Source organism: Grampus griseus (genome assembly GCF_964374135.1).
Source record: "Grampus griseus genome assembly, chromosome: 10".
Taxonomy (NCBI): domain Eukaryota; kingdom Metazoa; phylum Chordata; class Mammalia; order Artiodactyla; family Delphinidae; genus Grampus; species Grampus griseus.
In genome coordinates, this window is record NC_139004.1 from 86,112,761 (window position 1) to 86,133,981 (window position 21,221).

Here is a 21,221-nt window from a genome sequence, read left to right on the forward strand (position 1 = left end):
AAATTAGTATATCTGCTCTTCAATATACTTCCAAAACATGTATCTGAATCTAGAAGAACTCTCACAATTCATAAGTCAAGCAACCATATTTTAAAATGGAGGAAAGATATAAAAAAGATAATAAAAAGAAAATACACAGATGGCAACTAAGCACATGAAAACACGCTCAACATCATTAGTTATTAGGGAAACACAAATTAAAACCGCAATGAGATACCATCAGAAGCCCTCTTAACATTAAAAAGACTGACCACATCAAGGCTGGCAAGATGTGGAGCAACTAGAACTCTCATACACTGCTTTGGAAATTTAAAATAATATAACCACTTTGAAAAAAAAGTCTGGCAGTTTATTAAACACACCCACTGATTCTACTCTGAGGTATGTACTCCAGAGAAGTGAAAGTATACATCTACACCAAGACTTGTTCAGCAAAGTACAAAGCAGCTTTTTGTTTGTAAGAGCCAGAAAATGGAAACTCAAAGGTCCATCAACAGATGAAAGAATAAACAAATAGCAGAATATGCATGCAATGGAATATTACTCAGCAATCAGAAGTAATAAACATGGATGAATCTCAAAATAAGCATGCTGATTGAAAGAAAACAGACCCAAAGAAGTGCATACTGTATGATTACATTTGTGTAAAATTCAAGAAAATGCAAGCTAATCTATAGTGACAGAAAGCAGATTAGTGGTTGCCTGGAGACAGAAAGGAGCGAAAGCAATTACCAAGGGGCAAGAGGAAATTTTTAGGAGTGATAGATATGATCATTATCTTCTTTGTGGTGGTTTCCCAGTTTACTCTTCAAATGTGAAGTTTTTTATATGCCGATTATACCTTAATAAAACTGAGAAGGAAACACAGATGACAAGATGCTGTGCTTTTTTTCCCTGACTGCAGTGTAATACTTCTTGGTTTCTCTTAGATAATACAAAGGATTAAGTAACACAGAGTTAATACAGAAATTATACATTAGTGTACAAAATTTACACAGGTTTTACTGTTTATCATCTTTTAAAATCAGGAGATAAAAAATCTAGCTGTTTAGTACTATCTGACAACACATTCTAGAAATGCTACAAATAGATCCTCTTGTAGAGCAGTTATCTTCTCGCTAGTTTCGAAGTATTTTCAAAATACTCCATCTTCATTCCTAGTAATTTTAACTGGCAATAGAGCCTGACATTTTAGCTGTAAATTTAGTATCAATACCATCATTACCATTACACACACACACACACACACACAAAACACATCCTATAAATTATAACATGCATCTCTTCAGGAACAATCTGCACTGCCAGAGTTTCACCAAGGCATAAAGTGGTTTTCCTGATGACTGGAAGAGGTCATAAATCTAGCTTGTTTACAGCTTCGTGTCGTGTATTTGGGGTCGCTATGCTATTTCTCACACTCCCTACAGTAGAGTAATCCTACTCTTCTTATCTCCACACCAGTATCTGATCCAAACAATTTCATGTCCAGCACAAGAAAAGATATGAAAGGAACGAAACACAGCCAGGCTGAATTTACTGAACGGTCAGTTATCTAGTTAGCTCTTCCCTGCTTCACGTCACCTAAAACTTCTCATGGGGCTGGACACGGAGAGTTGGGACTTCTTTCCCTACTTTTGAATCCATGAGTCTTGAAAAGCCAGAGGTTAGCAAAGAAAAGTATGTATCAATTTCCACTTGCCAGAAGCCTCGTGTGTTCTAATTCCAGGGTCTGCTGTTTGGTGTTTTGTTTGGGGATTTTTCTTGGGGGGGGGGCGGGGAATGATAAAAAGGTTGAAGCTAAAATGAATTTGGGGGTTAGATGAGGAAATTCTAAATCATATAAGACAACTGAAAACTGGCTCTAATGTTCTGCATTCATCACTCTTACTGTGCTTCATCTCATAAAGCAGAAGCAGGGGAGGCCAACTAAACTGGTTCCTCTGATTCTAAATGCAGCCAAATGGAAAGAATTGAAAAAGTGTTCATTCACAGGTAATAAAATGTATTCCACAAATATTTGCTAAACTGAAAGTCAAACTGTATCCTCAAGAACAGAACTATAGAAAAAGTCTGATTTATCTGCACACTACAAATATTCTGACCCTAAAGAACAATCAGTTAAGTCCAAAAGCCTATTCTTTAAAGGAAAATATAAAGAACACAAGAAAACCACATACTATACCTTACTTTCTACAATCCGGATAGGTTTACTCAATTACATAAAGGTAAAAGTGTTTTAAAATGAAATTCACAGTAGCAGACACCACCATGAAGTCAAAGTTAGAGTTAGCTCTGACCTATCGAAACTCTCATTCATTAGCACGAGGGTTAGAAAAGTTAAAATGACACAAAAATACATATGTCATTATTTCAGACTTTGAAAGGTTTTCCACTTCACCACATTGCCTATTACTAAGAAGCTGGAGAATAAAAACTATTGTAAATTTGAATTTTACTTTATAGACATTTGAACAAGAGTTACAAACAATTTCTAAAGCAGTATTTCATAGAAAACTATAGAGCCTGGATAAAGGAAAGGGGAATAGGAAAAGATAATCAGGACCTGTTTACTTGACAAAATCACTGAACTGGAAATAAAACAAACTTCCAGGGACAGGAAAACAAAGCTAAAAAGGACACTTTAAAGATTCTATTGGTCACTGAGAAAAACAAAGCAATATCCTTATACCAATTTTCTGTGAGCATGTTACGAACAAAATTAATTCTGAAAATACACCTCTCAAAACCACAAGAGGATCACAATGACTCGTCAAGTTAGCATAAATTGATTAAGTATTAGAATTAACTCTAATACTAAGTTTAGCAAAAGTTTCCCAATCTACTGAACAGCTTGGTTGCTGTGTACTAAATTTATTCAATTTTGTAAAGACATTTCTTGCTTGTAAATATTCTTTAAAACTAGGTATTGATTTTACAGAAGTTTCTACATTAACATCTATTTAGAAACCTTAGTCTCTATTTTCAATGATAATTTGTTTATTCTCAAAATTCACACTATAGTTATTAAGTGCTTATTAATAGCTAATAGTTTTATTTGAAATGCAACAGGGCTTCCCTGGTGGCACAGTGGTTGAGAGTCCGCCTGCCGATGCAGGGGACACGGGTTCGTGCCCCGGTCCGGGAAGATCCCACATGCCGCGGAGCGGCTGCACCCGTGAGCCATGGCCGCTGAGCCTGTGTGTCCGGAGCCTGTGCTCCGCAACGGGAGAGGCCACAACAGTGAGAGGCCCGCGTACCGCAAAAAAAAAAAAAAAAAAAAAAAAAGCAACAAATTCACTTTTTTACCAAAACATCCCAATTCATCAGGAAAAATATCTTCTCACATGAAATTCATTACTCACATGAAATTCATTATTAGATCAAAGATTTCTGAAAATACTAATAATTCAGAGGCTCTGTTTATAAAACAGTACCAGCTGAAAGGGAAAGATCCGGGACTTCACTCCTGAAAAATAATAGGTAAAATTCCAACATGTCTAAATTATTAAACAATTCAAAAAATTCTCTAGCCTACCTCTTGAACATCCTTTTGCTAAGAGAATTACAATCATTCTGAGTCCTATGTAGCTGCAAAATTTCTAAGAAAAATACAGACTTCGCGATCTTGTCAATTTTAATCCTCCTTAAGCCATACTCTTGAGCCTAGTAGACCCTCTAGTCACTGTTTTACAAACCTTTAAAGATAGCTCTGTTTCTAAAACCTTCAAGCAGAATGGAATTTAAGAGGAGGTCATTCTTTAGGAGTTCTCCTGAGAAGGATCACCTTTTTAAAAGATACTGCTTCAGAAGAATTCTATTTTGCAATCAATTGTTGTCTCAGCTGTGAGCAGAAAAGCAGGTATCAACTTGAAAGGGAGATAATCAAGGGACCTATCTAAACAGTAACAACAGAACAGCAACAACAGAACAGTAACAACAGACTATGCAAAGAGTAATGTAAAATTAGAAACTAAAGAGAGGAAGTAAATTAGGGTTAGCAGTATTTCCAAGTCATTTACCAAGGTGTTTTCTTTTTTAAATGGACATACCCATTTGCAGAGAGGGTTAACCAATATACAGCACAATCATTTTAAAAAGGAACCAGGATTCTTAAAAGGGAGATTAGGAGAATGGATTACACTCTAAAGGGTTTCATGAAGAATACAACAGCAGCAGCACAGAAGACCCTGCCTCTGAGGACATAACAGTATGTCACTGTACCTGCCCATGAGGGCTTCAAATGTAAACTTGGGGCAACAAACGCAAACAAGAAGTTTCGGTACAAAAATTATGCTATGCTATGCTAGAGATGCATACAAACTGCTTCAATGATCACAGAAGAAAAAGAATCAAGAAAGGATTCCCAAAAGATCTGACATGAGCTATGTCTAGAAGCAGAAGGTGGCATTTCCTAGGCAACAGTAAGAGGTAAGAATATAGTTCCCTGTGCTATACAGTAGGACCTTGCTGTTCATCCATTCTACAGTCTTTCTTTTAATTAAACGATATAATAAAGACCAAATAAGCATACCCCTAAGGCTGCAGGACACCTGTCTGTACTTAAAAAAAAAAAAAAATTCATCTTCCACACCAGGTGTTCTGTCTCGAAGCCCTTATCTTAAAGATCCTTAATAGGAGATTAAACGAATCTAGTGTTTTGGTCAGTCTGCAGTGAGCTTAATTTATTTGGGAAAATCAGGGACAAGGATTTATTAACCCATAAATGAAGAATTTAAAAATAAAAAGATTAACTATAACTTAAATAGGAAACTATTTAGTTACACATAAAGTTGACAATGCCAAAAAATTTTAACAAAGTTTTCCTTTTCGAGATTCTGAAATGTGTATCTACTGATACATCTTGGGGGTGGAGGGTAAGACATTACAAATACATTATTTTCTATATATTTTAAGACAAGTTATTTGGCATCATGATATTCAAGAGTCATTATATTAAAAGCTAACAAAACTGACATAAATCACAGTGTTTCAAAACTGGAGGAAACATAGACATCATCTAGTTCTGTGAATTTCAGGGAATTTCAAGTGTTAACTGCAACCCACAGTTTTACATTCCAACCTAGCTCACAAATCTGTACATATATATTTTACAATATATTATTTTTAAAATATATATAATTGTAGTAGCGGACATCGTGTATGGTGAAACTTTTAAGAAATCCTAGGCATTAAGATTGCCCCTGCCAAAACAGTAGACATCTTTGTAACATGATTACATCAAACTTCATCCCCAAAGTCAATCAGGATAGCTACATTCCACAAACCTCACAACTCTTCAATAAAGAAAAACAAATACCAAAGCAGAATTTCATGTTGTAAGACATCACCAAGATCAGAAATGATGAGTCTTTCGTAGGAGTTCTGATGGGTTCTTTGTGTAAGATTTACAGCCCTTAACTATATAAGGGTAAAGGCTATATAGACAGGAAGAGAGGCACTGTGAGGCAAATCATGCTGAGCCAAAGTAAAACTATCTAAAAAGGCAGAGAGAAAACCAAGGGGCAAAGAACATTCCACCTACCTCCCCCTGTCATCACTCGGTCCTGAGCACCAAAACATAACTTCCCTTCTATAAATATGCTTCAACGATGCACACCAAAAGTACTTGTGTCAAGATGACTTGATAGTTTACTGTCACACATTCTGTCCCAGGGTACCCAGCAACAAATTGGATGTCCTGTGACTTCCTCAATTTTCTTAATTGAAGAAGAAACCAGAAAAAGGTCAGCAATGCACACACTGAAAGGAGAATCTACATATTAGAACACAAAGAATGAACACCTGATGATATATGCTGCACCTGACTCTGCCCAGGAGACGACTGCCTTGCACTGCACCACCGCACTGGGAGAGTCAATCATTCACAAACTGCCTCTCACCACTGACTTTCAATGGTGGCATGCAATGTTCCTTCAAAGAACTGTTTAATTTTCTGAGTAAGTCAAGCAACGAACAGCACTTCAGACGAATAGCACTTCAAATAATCTGATTTTAAGGCAGTCGGCGTATATAGCATATTCTTAGCCCATTTTTATGGGTATATTTAACCGAGAAACAGAAAGATAAACACTCAACTTCACAACAAGCAAAATACATCACCTAATCTACACAGACTTGTATTAACTTTTTACATCACACGTAACCTGATTAGGCTAATAATAATGACGGAATAACTCTGAATCAAAAGAATACAGTTAGGGCTTCCCTGGTGGCGCAGTGGTTGAGAGTCCGCCTGCCGATGCAGGGGACACGGGTTTGTGCCCCGGTCCAGCAGGATTCCCCCATGCCGCAGAGTGTCTGGGCCCGTGAGCCATGGCCGCTGAGCCTGCGCGTCCAGAGCCTGTGCTCCGCAACGGAAGAGGCCACAAGAGTGAGAGGCCCGCGTACCGCAAAAAAAAAAAAAAAAAGAGCACAAAACATTTTTTTCTTAAATGTTTTAGTATTTTTTTCATCCATATTTATTGGAGTATAGTTGCTTCACAATGTTTTGTTAGTTCCTGCTGTGCAGCACAGTTAATCAGCTATATATATACACATATATCCACCCCTTATTTGGATTTCTTTCCCATTTTGGTCACCACAGAGCACTGAGTAGAGTTCCCTGTGCTATACAGTAGGTCCTAATTAGTTACCTATTTTATACATAGTAGCGTATATATGTCAATCCCAATCTCCCAATTCATCCCACCCCCATTTCCCCCTTGGTATCCATACATTTGTTCTCTACATCACTGTCTCTATTTCTGCTTTGCAAATAAGTTCATCTGTATTATTTTTCTGGATTCCACATATAAGCGATATTATACAAGAGCACAAAACAATTTTAAATTTACAAACACAACATATTTTAGAGTATACAGATATGTTCCAATAATAACAGCTGTTTTAATACTAAGTTAGTGTAACCAATATAACCAAAACTTTCAAATCCCTTAATCTAAAATTTGATTTTGCTTACTTAAATTTCAATATTCTAGAATTAGATTTTTTTTAATTTCCTATTGTGAAAATTGGTTTTTCCAACCGCAAAACTGATACCAACTCATCCACACTACAGAAATCACAGAAAAGCACACATACAAAAAAACCCCATCATCCCACCAAGCAGAATTAGTATTTTGATCAGTCATTACTTCTAGGTATGTATATTAGGTGAAATGGTACGAAATATTATTTCAAGTGGGATTATATTGTTCATCATTTTGTAACTTGCTTTCTTTCAATATATTAAGAGCATTTTCTTATATTAAATATTATTTCTAAATGTGTTCTTAAATTTTTATTTGGAAATAATTATAGATTCACAGGAAGTGGCAAAAATAGTACAAGGTCCCAAATAACCCTTACCCAATTTCCCCAAAATTGCATCTTCTTGATTATAGTACAGTATCAAAACCAGGAAATTTACATCGGTATACTATATGTAAACAGTTCTGTGTCATCTTATCACACGTGTAGATAGATGAAACCATCACTACAATCAAGATTCAGATCTGTTCCATCACAACAAAGACCTCCCTCTTGCTACCCTTTTCCAATCACATGCATCTCCCTCCTTTTCCCGCCATCCCTGACCCCTGACAACCACTAATCTGTTCTCTCTGTAATTTTGTCATTTCAAGAATGTTAATGGCATCCTACAGTAGGTGACCTTTAGAGATTGACTTTTTTCCCTCAGCATAAGGGCCCTTTGAGATCCATGCCAGTTGTATGCATTGATAGTTTCTTCCTTTTTAACTGCTGAGTAGCAGTCCATGGTATGGATGTACCATTCACATACTGAAGGACATTTTTGTTTCCAGTTTCAGGCTATTGCAAGTAAAGTTGCCATGGATACTTGTGAACAGATTTTGTGTGAATGTCAGTTTTCACTTACCTGGAATAAACGCCCAGGAGTGAAATTCCTAGGTCACATGGTAAGTTTTATAAAAAACTGCCCAAACTGTTTTCCAGAGTAGTTGTACCATTCTACATTTCCACCACCACTTGATAGAGATCTCAAACCATTTTTAAGAGGTGCAAAGTATTTATGGCTATTCGATAGTTTCTAACAATTCCTTGTTGATTCCTATATAAGTAATTTCATTTTTTGTTAAAATAACGATGAAATTAATATACATAACACAGAATTTTCACATGCAGATCACACAAATTCCTGTAAATTAAATTGTTGGGGAAGAGGATACAAATATTTTAAAGGCATTTGCTACCAAATGCTGTGATGGCCTTTGGAAAATTTAAATCAACTTACACACCACCCACCCAAGGGTCTGTAAAAATGCCCATTTCCTAGCCTCACTAAAAATTTTTTTTTAATCTTTAATTTTTTACTTGCAAAAAAATGTTACCTTGTTTTGTATTTATTTGAATAATGGGAAGGTTGTATACATTTCCCACACCTCCTAACTTAATTTGCAGTTCTTTCATAAATTACCTGTTCATGTTCTTTGCCAACATTTTACTGGAATGTTGGTTCACTGATTTTAAGACCTGGTTCTGTCTCTCTAACTTACGTTGCAAAGAAATAGGTTTTTAAAATAAACATCTGAAATTCAAGCCAAGTGTTAGTAATGCAAGATAACTGCTGATTTTAGGATGTAAAAAATAGTTTAGTTGATATGGTCCCCCAATTTATCAATTCCTATACTTCACACAACATATTTATTAATTAAGGAATCACCTCTAATGCCAGCTCTGGATTAAAAACATGGTTCCTAGAACGTTGATCACTTACTTCTCTTAAGCTCACTTCAAAATACTAAGACATAATTTTTCCATAACAGACATCAAAAACGATCTTCACCTTCATGAGGAAGCGTGGCTGGCTTCTCTTTAAAGGAGAATTTAAGGTCATCTAAACCAGTCTTCAAAGTGTGCTCCCCACACCAGCAGCCATCAACATCACCTTGGACTTGAACTTGTAAGAAATGCAAATTCTCAGGATACCCCAGACCTACTTAATCAAAAACTCATAGCCTACATATGAAATCTGATCTGTTGTTAGAAAACAGTCACCAGGTTTGTTTTCGCCCTCTGAGTAACCACCATGCACTTTTGTGTTTAAGACCCAATAAGCTGATGAAACTGGCATCCTATATCACCCTTAATTTCTTGTCCCTCCCAAAGGCTATCAAAGTTTCCTCTTCAATTGTATTGCTTATGATCTGAAATTACAGAGAAAATGTTTTGAGCAAGTTTTAAGATGCTTCTTTTACATCCCCCTTTCCTAGTTTCTTTTCCCAGCCAAAGGATAATTTAAATAGATTTTCTAAATTGACAGAGAGAGGAAAGGAGAGGAGGAATAAAGATCTAATTGTATTTAAAAATAAAAATTTCACCTGTTTTACCTTGTGATTTCAACTACAGATGGTCCCTGACTTACGATGGCTTTTTCAACTTTACAATGGGGCAAAAGTGATACACATTCAGTAGAAACCACACCTCAAATTTTGAATTTTGATCTTTCCCTGGGCTAGAGATATGTGGTACAATACTCTGGTGATGCTGGGCAGAGGCAGGGGCCGCAGCTCCCAGTCAGCCACGTGATCAGCAGGGCAAACAACCAATGTACTTACAACCATTCTGTACACAGACAACCAATCTGTTTTTCACTTTCAGTACAGTATCGATACATTATATGAAATATTCAGCACTTTGTTAAAAATAGGCTTTGTGGGCTTCCCTGGTGGCGCAGTGGTTAAGAGTCCGCCTGCCAATGCAGGGGACACGGGTTCGAGCCCTGCTCCGGGAAGATCCCACATGCCGCGGAGCGGCTGAGCCCGTGCACCACAACTACTGAGCCTGTGCTTTAGACTCCGCGAGCCACAACTACTGAAGCCCGTGTGCCTGGGGCCTGCGCTCTGCAGCGGTGGAGGCCATCACAATGAGAAGGCTTCACGCCACAACTAGAGAAAGCCTAAGCGCAGCGACGAAGACCCAATGCAGCCAAAAATAAATTTAAAAAATTAAAAAAAAAACCCAGCTTTGTGTTAGGTGATTTTGCCCAACTATAGGGTACTGTAAGTGTTCTCAGCACGTTTGAGGTAGGCTAGGCTAAGCTGTGATGTTTGGCAAGTTAGGTGTACGTATTAAATGCATTTTTGACTTACGGTATTGTCAACTTATGACGGGTTATCTGGATGCAACCCCATTTAAAGTCAAGAAAAATCCGTACTTATGATTTCTGAGTAACACGGGAGTTTATCTGCAATGCCTTTACTGAGAATTCATCTTTGGCACCACAGTCTGTGTCAATCACTGCACAGAAGTGAAAAAATAGCCACATAAAGAATGAGTCAAGACTTAACAGCAGTAATTAATCCAAATAACAGTAATGTATACCACGTATAAGGTACAACTATCAAGTTATGGGTATGTTAAAACACAACAGACCTTAACACAATGAACAGCATAGCAAAACATTTCCAAGAACACCCAAGATGTTCCGTAGCCATTTTTAAACTCCCTTTAGGTGCCAGCTTACAAGTGCACCCACCTAGCTCCTTATCACATCTCAAAACTGGTTTCCACAACGTGACTGATCCTCTGCTTTATTAGCACACTTTTCGACATGACTTTTGGCAGCCTAAATCACCAAATGGGCAACAAAAAAGGAAAAAGAGGCATCACTGTTATTTAGTTAAGTGTGCTAAAGCTCTGAAGCCCAAAAACACTCCAGGAAGTACTTTAAATGCATGGCCCAAGGTCTCCAAGGTTGTAAACTCTGTGTTTAATTTCTAGAACATGTTTAGAAAACAAAATCAGAAAAATGAGAATACTACTTCTTAAGGACATGCTTTATAAAGACAAATTTCCCGTAATCCAATAACTTTACAGACAAGACGCAAGCCCTAAAGTGCAATACGTATCAGAACTCTTAGCTGCAACAGTTTTAAAGGCGACTCCAAACTTCCAGTCTTCATCTATTCTACATACATTGAGTGAACCCCTACCAAGTGCCTGGCACTGTAACAGACATAGGAAAAGATATGAAAAGAAAGATCGTGCCCTCAAAAAAAAGGTGGAAACATAACAAAGGTAATCAAACAAAAATGCGGTTCAAATGTTATGAAGAGGTATACATGATCTTAGGGCGTTGGAAAAGGCTTCCAGAGACAAATAAGAGTCAGCCAGGCTACAAGGAAGGAGGAGCATTTTAGAAGAAATCCAGAGGAAAAGAACGTGTGAAGGTATGGAAATGAGACATCATGGTCCATGCTAGGAAAACACCAAGCAGTTCGGTATGAAACACACACATGCTGTGTGTGGAGGGCAGACAGGGTGGTGGCAGGCTGCTTCCAGAAATTCTAAAGAAACGGTAGAGGACCATGAAGCCCCTTGTGATGCTCAAGATTTGGACTTTAACCTAGAAGCAATGAGAACCAGGAGATAATTTAAGCTGTCCAAATGGAGAGGCCCAAGAACCAGTCGGATCTGTTTGTCACGTGTATGTGTACATGGGGATGGTGACAGGTGGTTAATAAATAGTATCTGGGAATTACCAGCCTGTGAACAGAAGTGGAAAGGTACGGGTGACATCTAAGGAGAGTGAACAGTTAAAAAGGAGGTAGGAGGAGGCAAAGAACTAACTAACTTCTATCAACCTGTACAACAAACCCTACATCCAAGAACGAAAAAGGCCTAGTTCAAACCTCAGATTCAGTGAGGCCTTCCCCAACACACCCCATATACTGTCTCTACCTCCTCTAAAAAGCACTTAGGGTCTCTACCAGGTACCCGTTCACTCCATGCCTACCATGGTATTCACACCACTGGCTATCTTTTTATGGTCTTATCTTTTCAACAAGTTTGTTAGGTTCCTTGTTTATTCAACCAGTGCCTTGAAATATAAATGACCAATGAACAATATTACTCATGAGAGCCAAAAGTTTACTCCATTTGCATACTCCAGAAAATTCCACACACCAGGTTTTATTCCTTTCACCTAATGATGTGTGGATTTTATGCTGCTGCTGGGAGGAGATGACTGTGTTCAACTGTGTAGGTAATGAACAGAAGGTGCAGAGAGATCCCATCTCTCGAATGTGTTAGGGGTCTGTATGTAGAGTTAAGCTCTAAGATATTCTTAGGATAAAACAGCAGTGGTTGACTACACAAGAACCACACAGAACATGGATATTCACAAGCATAACAATGAGTGAAAAAAGCCAGACCCAGAAGTGTACATACTGTATGACTCCACTTAAATAAAGTTCAAGGGGAAGTGACTGCAGCGTGAACAAGGGGCATCTGGGGTCCTGGTAATGTTCTGTTTCTTAATCTGGGTACTGGTTACACAGGTATGCTCACTTTGTGCAAGTTCATCAAGCCTTACAATTATGATTTGTGCACTTCTCTGTATGTATGCTACAGTTCAAAAAGTTTACTTAAAAATAAACAGGCAAGGCTTCCCTGGTGGCGCAGTGGTTGGGAGCCCGCCTGCCGATGCAGGGGACGCGGGTTCGTGCCCTGGTCCGGGAGGATCCCACATGCCGCCGAGCGGCTGGGCCCGTGAGCCATGGCCGCTGAGCCTGCACATTCGGAGCCTGTGCTCCGCAGCGGGAGAGGCCACAGCAGAGAGAGGCCCGCATACCGCACAAAAATAAAAATAAAATAAACAGGCAAAAAGAAAAAAAGAAAAAACAGGAGAGGAGATAGTGTTAGGAAGTATAAAGGAAGATGTTGCAAAGAGAAAAGGCCCTGGCGATGGGACAAGAGGGCAAATGAGAACCACAATGACTGTAAAATGTTTTACTTTAAGTTGTAAAGGAGACTTTTGGAGACCCACCATTTCCTAAAGTACTAAGGAACCGAATTAGTGCTAATAAGTATTTTCATAAGCTACAGCCACTTTGGAATTTCTTCAGCATCTACGGAAGCACACAATAAATACATGACGCATGAAAAAATACACACTGAATCCATTCAAAACCTCCCATCCTAGTAACAGCTGACCCTTGAACAACATGGGTTTGAACTGCACAGGTCCACGTATACACGAATTTTTTTCAATAAACACATACTATAGTACCATACAGTCCGTGGTTGGTTGAATCCACAGATGCAGAACTGCAGATATAGAGACCAACTATGGGACTTGAGCAGCCAGGGAAATCCGTGACAGGTCCTGGAACGAATGCCCCTCAGATACCAAAGGACAAGTGTTACGTGGATTTTCAGCTATGCACAGGGGGGTAGGTATCAGCGCCCCTCACCTTCCAGTTGTTCAAGGGTCAACTGCAACAGGATATACTGGCACGTTAGCTGGCCAGACTTTAGTCTACGATGTGTAGCTAAAAGTTGAGCAGCCTATGCAGAAAGGCTCGAACTCTAAACTGTCCCCCACCAAATGAGCTAACTGGCACAGGTAAACCTCCAGAAATAACTATCCCCTTGCTCCAAAAGAAAGCAGCTTTAGTGTTTCCTAAAAAGGCAAATGTGTATCTCGACACTGCCTACAAAGCAGTCGCTCTGCCCAGTACTCACCACTCTGTAGTTCCCTATTCTGCTCTAATTTCTTCAGAGCACTGGTCTCTAGCTGAAATGATCTTATTCTTCTGTTCGCTTGTTTATTTTCTTGTCCTCGCCATAGTACTTTAAGCTCCACGGGAACAAAGATCTCATCTGTCTGTACACCACTGTACACCCAGAGCCCAGATGTCTGTGTGCTCAATAAAAACTTGTCAACTACCCACGTAATTTACTTTAAGGTCACCAAGTATACGTAAGATCAAGTCAGTACTAATAAATCAGTTAAGTCCAGTGTAACAGCAAACACAAAATAAATTATCACTCCGTTTCTGGGTAAGAGTGATCTCTAAACCTGTACCCGCTTTTGTATCAGCTACGAGGCCGAAAGGTTTGACAAGGTTTGATGATTTGGAGGACCGGTAATTTTTCTATGTATTTTATGGAGAAATTTTACAAAAGACAAACACTACAATAAAGCCAGTGTGGCCTAAGGAACAGAACCACTGTGGCGAATGACCCAGAACTGCGGGGAAGGGCCTGGCTCCTCTCTAGGTCAGGCACCCCTCTGCTTCCTGGGAGGCTTCCTATCCGAAAAGTACCACAGGATGATGCTCTTCTGAAGCTTCCAGCAAAGATCAAAACTTTCACGTTTCACTAAATATGTGTGTTTTCCCCTAAAACTTCTAAAGTACTTCATGACTAGTCAAGAGACTTTCAACTATCAGGGTATCTGAATTTAAGAGGAGAAAAAGTCCAAAGTTACAACTGCGAAGAATCAGGGAGTTCCTGGACAAGGAAAATATTTTACACACAAACAACTGAGTACTACCAACTTCCCATTCAATATCCTGAGTACCAGAATTTTTTTTTTTAAAGCCACACAATCTTATTACACATCTAAAGCAAATTCTTCACTTTTACTTGTCTGTATAAACTCTAAATATGGTACATTTTTCAGGGGAATAGTATTCAGTGCAGCACTATTATCGAAGAACCACTAATCAAGAAGAAATGCAGCAATATTTCAGTAATTTTAATTTTACAATAGAGATCATTACATTCAGAGAAATAACAAAACCAGAAGTAAAATATACTTCATTTATCACCATGTCTAGGAAGTTACTCTGCCCAATACTAAAAAACTTCAACTTAGCAGAACAACGGTTAGGTATATTTCTGAGTTTGTGGTTTTGTTGGTTTTCTTCCTTTTAAAAGCTGATATCCTCTTTCATGAGACAGGCAAAGTGGGCTGGGAAATAGTACTTTGGCTATCACCTAGGGAAGGGGTAGTGTTTCTTTCCCACTCACCACCACCTTCCATAGACACTCCTTTATTTACTACCTTGAAAGGCTCAGAGTACATCAGCATGGTGGGGAGGCGAACTTCTCAGCCGCAGGTGCCTCCTCCATGCTCTAGTGTTAAAGACTTCGTAAAAGTGTATCACAGAACAGGCATGAGGAAGCCATTCAATGTGACAGAAATGTACTAAAACTGGTTTGTGGTGATGGCTGTACAACTTTTTAAAATTTCCAAAAATCACTGAATTGTACACTTATACAGTTGATGCATCATATGGTATATAAATTATGTCTCGATAAAGCTATTAAAAAAAAACAACCAGCAGGGTATAAAGTGGAACAGTATAGGCGGAAAAAGGACTGTATTTAAGAAATAAACAGACCCAAAACAAAATTGGTAATACATCCAAAATAAAGCTCTCCACTGCCCCGTGAACCTCCAAGTAGCCTATTAAGTGTTGTCTCCTTCTTCCCTTAACACGTTCCTTTCGAGCTTCTGACCCTCTGCTCTAAGCTGCTACAGAAAGAAGAAAAGACCTTCTGAAACACTTTCATGACTCCACCCACAGAATTAAATTTATCTAGTACACATGGCAATAATAGTGAAAGATGGCAGGTAATTCTGTAGAAATCAATTCTTCTTATCCAGAAGAATTGAGGGGAGGGGGAATTCTTCTAATTGATGCCCAAGCCAGACTGCTCAGACCTCCCACAGCACTTTATTTATACCTCTCTCAGAGCCTTTATAACTTGGATTACAGCCATTCCTATACATGTCTTACCAACCTTTCAACACCCTCCTCCTATCCCCAATGTCTTCAGCAGACTCTTTCACACCCTAGTAATTTAATAAATGTTCTTTGGATGAGTGGCAATATTTTCCTAATGAAACTGAGGAGTATCAGTTCTATTCTCAAAGAATACAGTTCTATGTCCTATTGAACTATCACTAATTCAAAGCTGACTTCCTTGCTTGATTGGTAGATAGATGATGGCAACGACAGTGACAACAGTGATGAACAAACTCCAGAATTACCACTGGCTACCCAACCAGCGAGGCTGTTGTAATACAAAACATCAGCTCAGAGCAATAAAACCCAATTTCTATGCCAGTCAACAGGCTAGAAGTCCTTTTATTACTTAAAACTTATTCTAAAAATCACTGATTTTTGCCTATTACCCAGTATCCAAAACCCATCAAGTTTTCTACTGTCATCAATACCAAGTCTGATTAAAACTATACAAGGCAACAGATGTCAAATCTTTGTTGTATCAAGAAAATTACACACACACAAAAAAGGCCCAGGAAAAAAACAAAGCAGTAGTAACTAGTGTCACAGAAAAATTAACAACAGTTAATACACTGGATAACACAGGAGGAAAATCTGTGAAATTCACCCTTTCACATGAAACCCATCCACAGCATAAGAAAGCCAAATGTTATCTGCCTTTTGATCAATGACTTCTAGAACATAATCTTTTATAAAGACTTCCAGATCTAACACATGAAAATACTGACAATAACCAAGATGAAATTAAGTTATGTAAAAGTATCATAAGTTGGTAAGAATTTAAATCCTCAGATCTCTAAAATCTGTGTTCAAATTCTACACAACCACAGACCTAAAAAAGTCACACTCTTCAAGATAGTAGGTGAGTATCCTGTTCCTGAAACATTTTCATTATTAGTAATTTAATATATTTGTTAAAAAAACAATTCCAATGTTGTCATCTGTGACTCTGAAAAAATTTTAAACATCTATATTGTTTTTAAAATCAAAACCTTACACGTGCTTCCAAAGAGCTGATGAGTCAGATTTTTTTATATGTGTAGAAACTGAAATGCACTTTATTATGAGATAATTATTCCCAGCAATACACTGGATGTAAACTGAATCTGCTTTAAGTTTCTCTTCACCAGTAAAGTTCTCAAGTTCTTAGGAGTTTCCTAGTCATTTACTTTAACATCATCTACGGTAACACTCAAAGCAAAACCACAATAAAGAGGTTTGGCCTCTGAGGGATTCTACATGTAAAAAAACATTACTCAAATAAAATACAATCACTATTGCTTTAAATAACAAATACATTTCTAAACTTTCATGGCATTTGATGGAATTCCCTGTTTTAGATAGCAAAACAAAATCTACTAAGCTCCCAATCTAAATCTACTAATCTACTAAGCTCCCAATGAGTGTTTCTTATTTTAACTAAATCTGCTCTATGATAATACAGAATATTGATATGAATTTACTTTAAAAAGTACCTATGGGGAAATAGGTACTTTTTAGTTCTGGAATACTTTTATTCAAAAGTCTCAGTATTTAGAGTTAGTGGAATTCACAGAACTGTTCCACCAATAATTGGACAAAGTTGCCCAATATCCTATTTATTCCCAGGTATAAATAAAGCAATGAAACCCTAAAAGGACACATTCATTTAGCCAAAGAACAATAACCAGTTAGAACTGTGCAGTGCTACTACACGGTCATGTTGGAATGCCACCAATTCAAAAACAAGTACCTGATGAAATAAGACTTTTGGCAATCAACTTTAAAGATCCCCAAGGAACTCACTCATTCTGTCTTGCTTTCCCTCCCTCTCTCTCTCTCTCTCTCTCTCTCTCTCTCTCTCTCTCTCACACACACACACACACACACACACACACAGCCCCCCCCCACGTCTGCCCATTAAATGACATAAAGAATAGTTTTTAACTTCAAACTCTAATCACTGAAACAAATTCCAGTTACAAGTTAAAAGATGACCGGAAGACTACAAAATCAGCTTCCACATTTCATTCAAGAATATCTAAATGTTAAATCTGGAGTAGTTCAACTCGTTTTGATACCACACAGTTTACCACCTTCACTAAAATGAGGAATTCCTTCAACATTCTTTGCATTTTAATAAAGCTCTAAACACAAACTTCAGTATAATCACGCTATTCATTCTACATTTTGCAAAAATCGTCCTCCATCACCATTTCTCATAAGCTAATCAGAAACATACACACACACACACACACACACACACACACACACACACTGACAGTTCAGTCTTCCAAAAAATGCACTTTCTTTATCAAACCCCAGCATTTATCTTCAAGTGCAAGGAAAACAAAAAAAAGACATTTGCAGTTCAAGACAGGAAAAGCACAACCACCGCGTTACTGTACAACCACCACCAAATTTCTCAGGGAAGAGAAGAATAATTCACGACAGGCAAATTAAAAACATTCTGCACATGGCAAAAATAAAAGGTCCAATGTCCTACAATCCATAGCAAAGCTTCCTCTCTTTTGGAGCCAATACCAATAAGCCAATGGATACAAGTGTCAAATAAAGCCAGCGTCTGTTTGAAACAAGACGAAACCTGGAAAAATTCCCTCCCATAAATCAGTGAACATGAGGCTTTGCACCCAACATGAAATATACACAACCCAAACCGACATCATCCCCCCCACCCCACCCGGCACGTACAGAAAAAGCCGTAATCAACAAGTTGGAAAGAAAGCAGAAAGTAGAGCTCACAACCCTATAACCCCGCCTTTAAAAAAAAAAAAAAAAAAAGTCCTATAACAAAAGGTAACACAGATCTTCAGGTACCTGGTGGAGGTGCCTTTCCTCACATCGCAGATGCTGCATTTAAAGGCTTCCGCGCTGTTTCTGAAGGTGCAGACGCTACAATCCCAAAAGCCTTCGTCTGCGGCAGGTTTTGCTTGTCTTTTTGGCCTTCAGAGGAGTGAGGAGTGGGGGAAAGGGGAGGGAAGAGTCAAGGAGCAGGAAAAAGGGGGAGAGACAGCAAAACACAGGCGCTGGTGAGCCGTCGTAATTTCGCAGGAATCCGGCGCTGGAAACTTCGCCCTGGCGACCACCCACCCACCCTTTTCGGGGCCGAGAAAAGGAACCGGGGGAGGGAACGGGGCGCCCCCACCGGGCACCACGCAGCCTCCGGGCCCGGGCCGTGCTGTCTCGCACAGTAGGCGGCGGCGGCGCCCCGGGAAGGGCCGCGGCGGGCGCAGGAAGCGGGCGGACTTGTGGACTTGAGTGGGGCTGGGGGGGCCGGGAGGGGAGCCGCGGGCCGGATCTGGAGGGGGAGCGCAGGGACAGCCCGAAGCCGGCGGCAGGGAGTGGGCCGGCTCCTTCCCTCTCCCCTCCCATGCTCGCGTCCTCCCTCCCTCCCCACCTGGTTAAATCTCCCTTTGTCTGGGAGGAGTGGCGGCGGCGGCGGCGGCGGAGGGCGGCTGAGGAGGAGCCGCCATGGCTGCGGCGCGCACGGCCGCCGGCCCCGAGCGGGAGCGACACCGCCTCCCGCCGCCGCCGCCACCGCCCGCCGCCGCCGCCTCCCCCCGCCCCCGGATCTCCATCTTAGCAGCGCCTCCCCCCGCCCCGGGTGGCTCCGGGGCCTAGTCGTCGCCGGCCCCCGCCCGCCCCCAGCCCTCCCTCCCCTTCCGCCCCCTCGGCTCGGAGCAGGTACCTGGTCGGGCTCTTCTTGTCGCCCATGGTCATGGATGGGCTGTACCCCCGCCCCCCCCAAAGCCGAAACCGGCGCTGCTCGGAGGAGAAACGCCGTCCGGGGAGTCGTCGCGGACCGGCCCCCCTCCCTCCCCCGCGCCCGCCCTCAGCCGCTGGGGCTCGAGCTCCGGCCGCCGCCGACGCCGCCGCTGCCAGTCTCCGGACGAGACTAGTCCCCACCAGCGCCGCCTCCGCCGAGTGACTGACGAGGGGCGGGGCCGGGCGCCGCGCGTCACGCGCCGGGCGGCCAATGGGAAGGCGGCGGCCGGCGCCGCGAGGGCGGGGGCGGGGCGCGGGGGAGGGCGGGGCGTGGCGGACGTGGGCCGGGCCGTTGGTGTGCGTGCCCGGGAGTGTGTGCGCGCTGGGGGCGCGCGTGCCTGCCGGTGGCCCCGCGGCCCGGCGCGGTGGAGCGTGCGAGGCCGGCGGGGCGCACGTGGCCGCGCCCGGGTGCCGGGTCTGGGCTTCTGGCCTCGCGCGGCCGCCTCGTGGGACTGTCGCCGGGCCCCGGGCCCCGAAGCCGCCCCGGGGAAGTAGTTGGGCGCAGTTTGCGCGCGCCGCTGGGGCTTGCAACAGCCGCGACGCTCGCAACGCCTCGAGGCTTGCGGTGCCCCGGGAGCCGGCAGGGCCTCTTTTGGCCCGGGTTCCCCCGCGCCCTTCTGCTCCTCTGCCACGCGGACCTTTGTATCTGCCTCTCGTGAAGTCCCTGTTTCCAGCCGATACACCGCCCGAAGCCCCTTCCCAGGCCCCTGACGCCGGAGGGAACGTGCGGAAAGGGTGTGGCGCAGCTCAATGTCCCCCAAGGCCCGACACTCAGCTCCTGCTTGAACCCCCCGAGAGCCTAAATAGGGCGTTTCCCCTAGGGAAGCTGCTGTACAGATCCCGGCAGCCACATGCCAACAGTTTAAGCCTTATGTCTCAGCGCCTTCATCTCCAAAATGAGGCTAATAATCATCCTCCATAGGTTCTTTGGAAAATTCAGAGACGTAATGCACGAAAAGCAGGCAGGTCAGCGCCTGGCACTTAGGAAGGACCAACACAAAGTAGTGGGTTGAGAACGATTATAACTGGGCCTGGGTTGTGCACCATTTCCCCTGCTTCAGAAGCTTCTTAGAGGCGAGGAACAAGTAGTACCCTTTACTTTCTGCCCTGCTCCAAGGACGCTTGCCAAATTGACTTGAACGTGACTCAGGCCCCTCTGGCCTTAGGCAATGGGGAATCGTGGTAGGGGGAAAACCACAGATGATAAGATAAAAGGCTTGGCTGGGCTAAAGCCCTGGGTGGGGTAAGGGACAGGCTCAAGGGATAATGCTAGAAGTTGGGGGGTGGGGATAGGGGTGTGGAGGGAAGATAAGACGGGCCCTCAGCTTCTACTGAGACAGCCCCCCTCCCCCCAGTTTATATGCAAACACAAAGTGGGTTGCTGTCAAGACTGCCCCATAAAAGGGAAGCATTCCAGGGCAGTAGACCAGGGAAGCTCACTTCCCTGAGACAGAGTGCCCAGGGAGCAAGAAGTCCTAGGATCAGTCCAGGGATCAGAAGGGAGAGAATTAAAGAGGGAGGGAATGTGTCAACGGATAAGCTTGATAAGCACACGCTGTCCTTCCCAGGCAGGCACACCCTGGAGGGCCAGCACGAACAACACTGTTCAGCCAGGGTCAGCCACCTCCCGCAACCCTCCAGGGAGGAAAGGAGGAAGAGGAGGGCCAAAGAGGCCAGAGGAAGGCAAGGGGCATGCACACAAGCCATGGTACAGTGCCTGCAGCCTTGGCCTCTGATGTCTGCCTGGCATGCTCCCAGGATTCTGCCCCTAGCGTGAAGGTACTGCGAGAAAAGGGGCATTAAGAAATCCCGGCTGAAGAAGTGGCCTTGTGGGACGGAAACTTGGGTAGCTGGAAGCCACAGGTAGTGGGAAGG

General features: G+C 41.8%; 1 protein-coding gene across 1 annotated transcript in view; it reads right to left on the reverse strand.

Annotated features, from left to right (window-relative positions):
- The window catches only part of RYBP (RING1 and YY1 binding protein), a 73,454-nt gene extending 54,051 nt beyond the window's left edge, over window positions 1–19,403 (reverse strand). Inside the window, exons 1-2 of the mRNA XM_082664056.1 lie at window positions 19,270–19,403; window positions 18,399–18,524 (exon numbers count right to left, since the gene is read on the reverse strand). Coding sequence (XP_082520182.1) covers window positions 18,399–18,524; window positions 19,270–19,301 — 158 coding nt within the window. The 5' untranslated portion in view covers window positions 19,302–19,403. The remainder of the gene's footprint in view (window positions 1–18,398; window positions 18,525–19,269) is intronic.
- Between the last annotated feature and the right edge of the window lie 1,818 nt (window positions 19,404–21,221).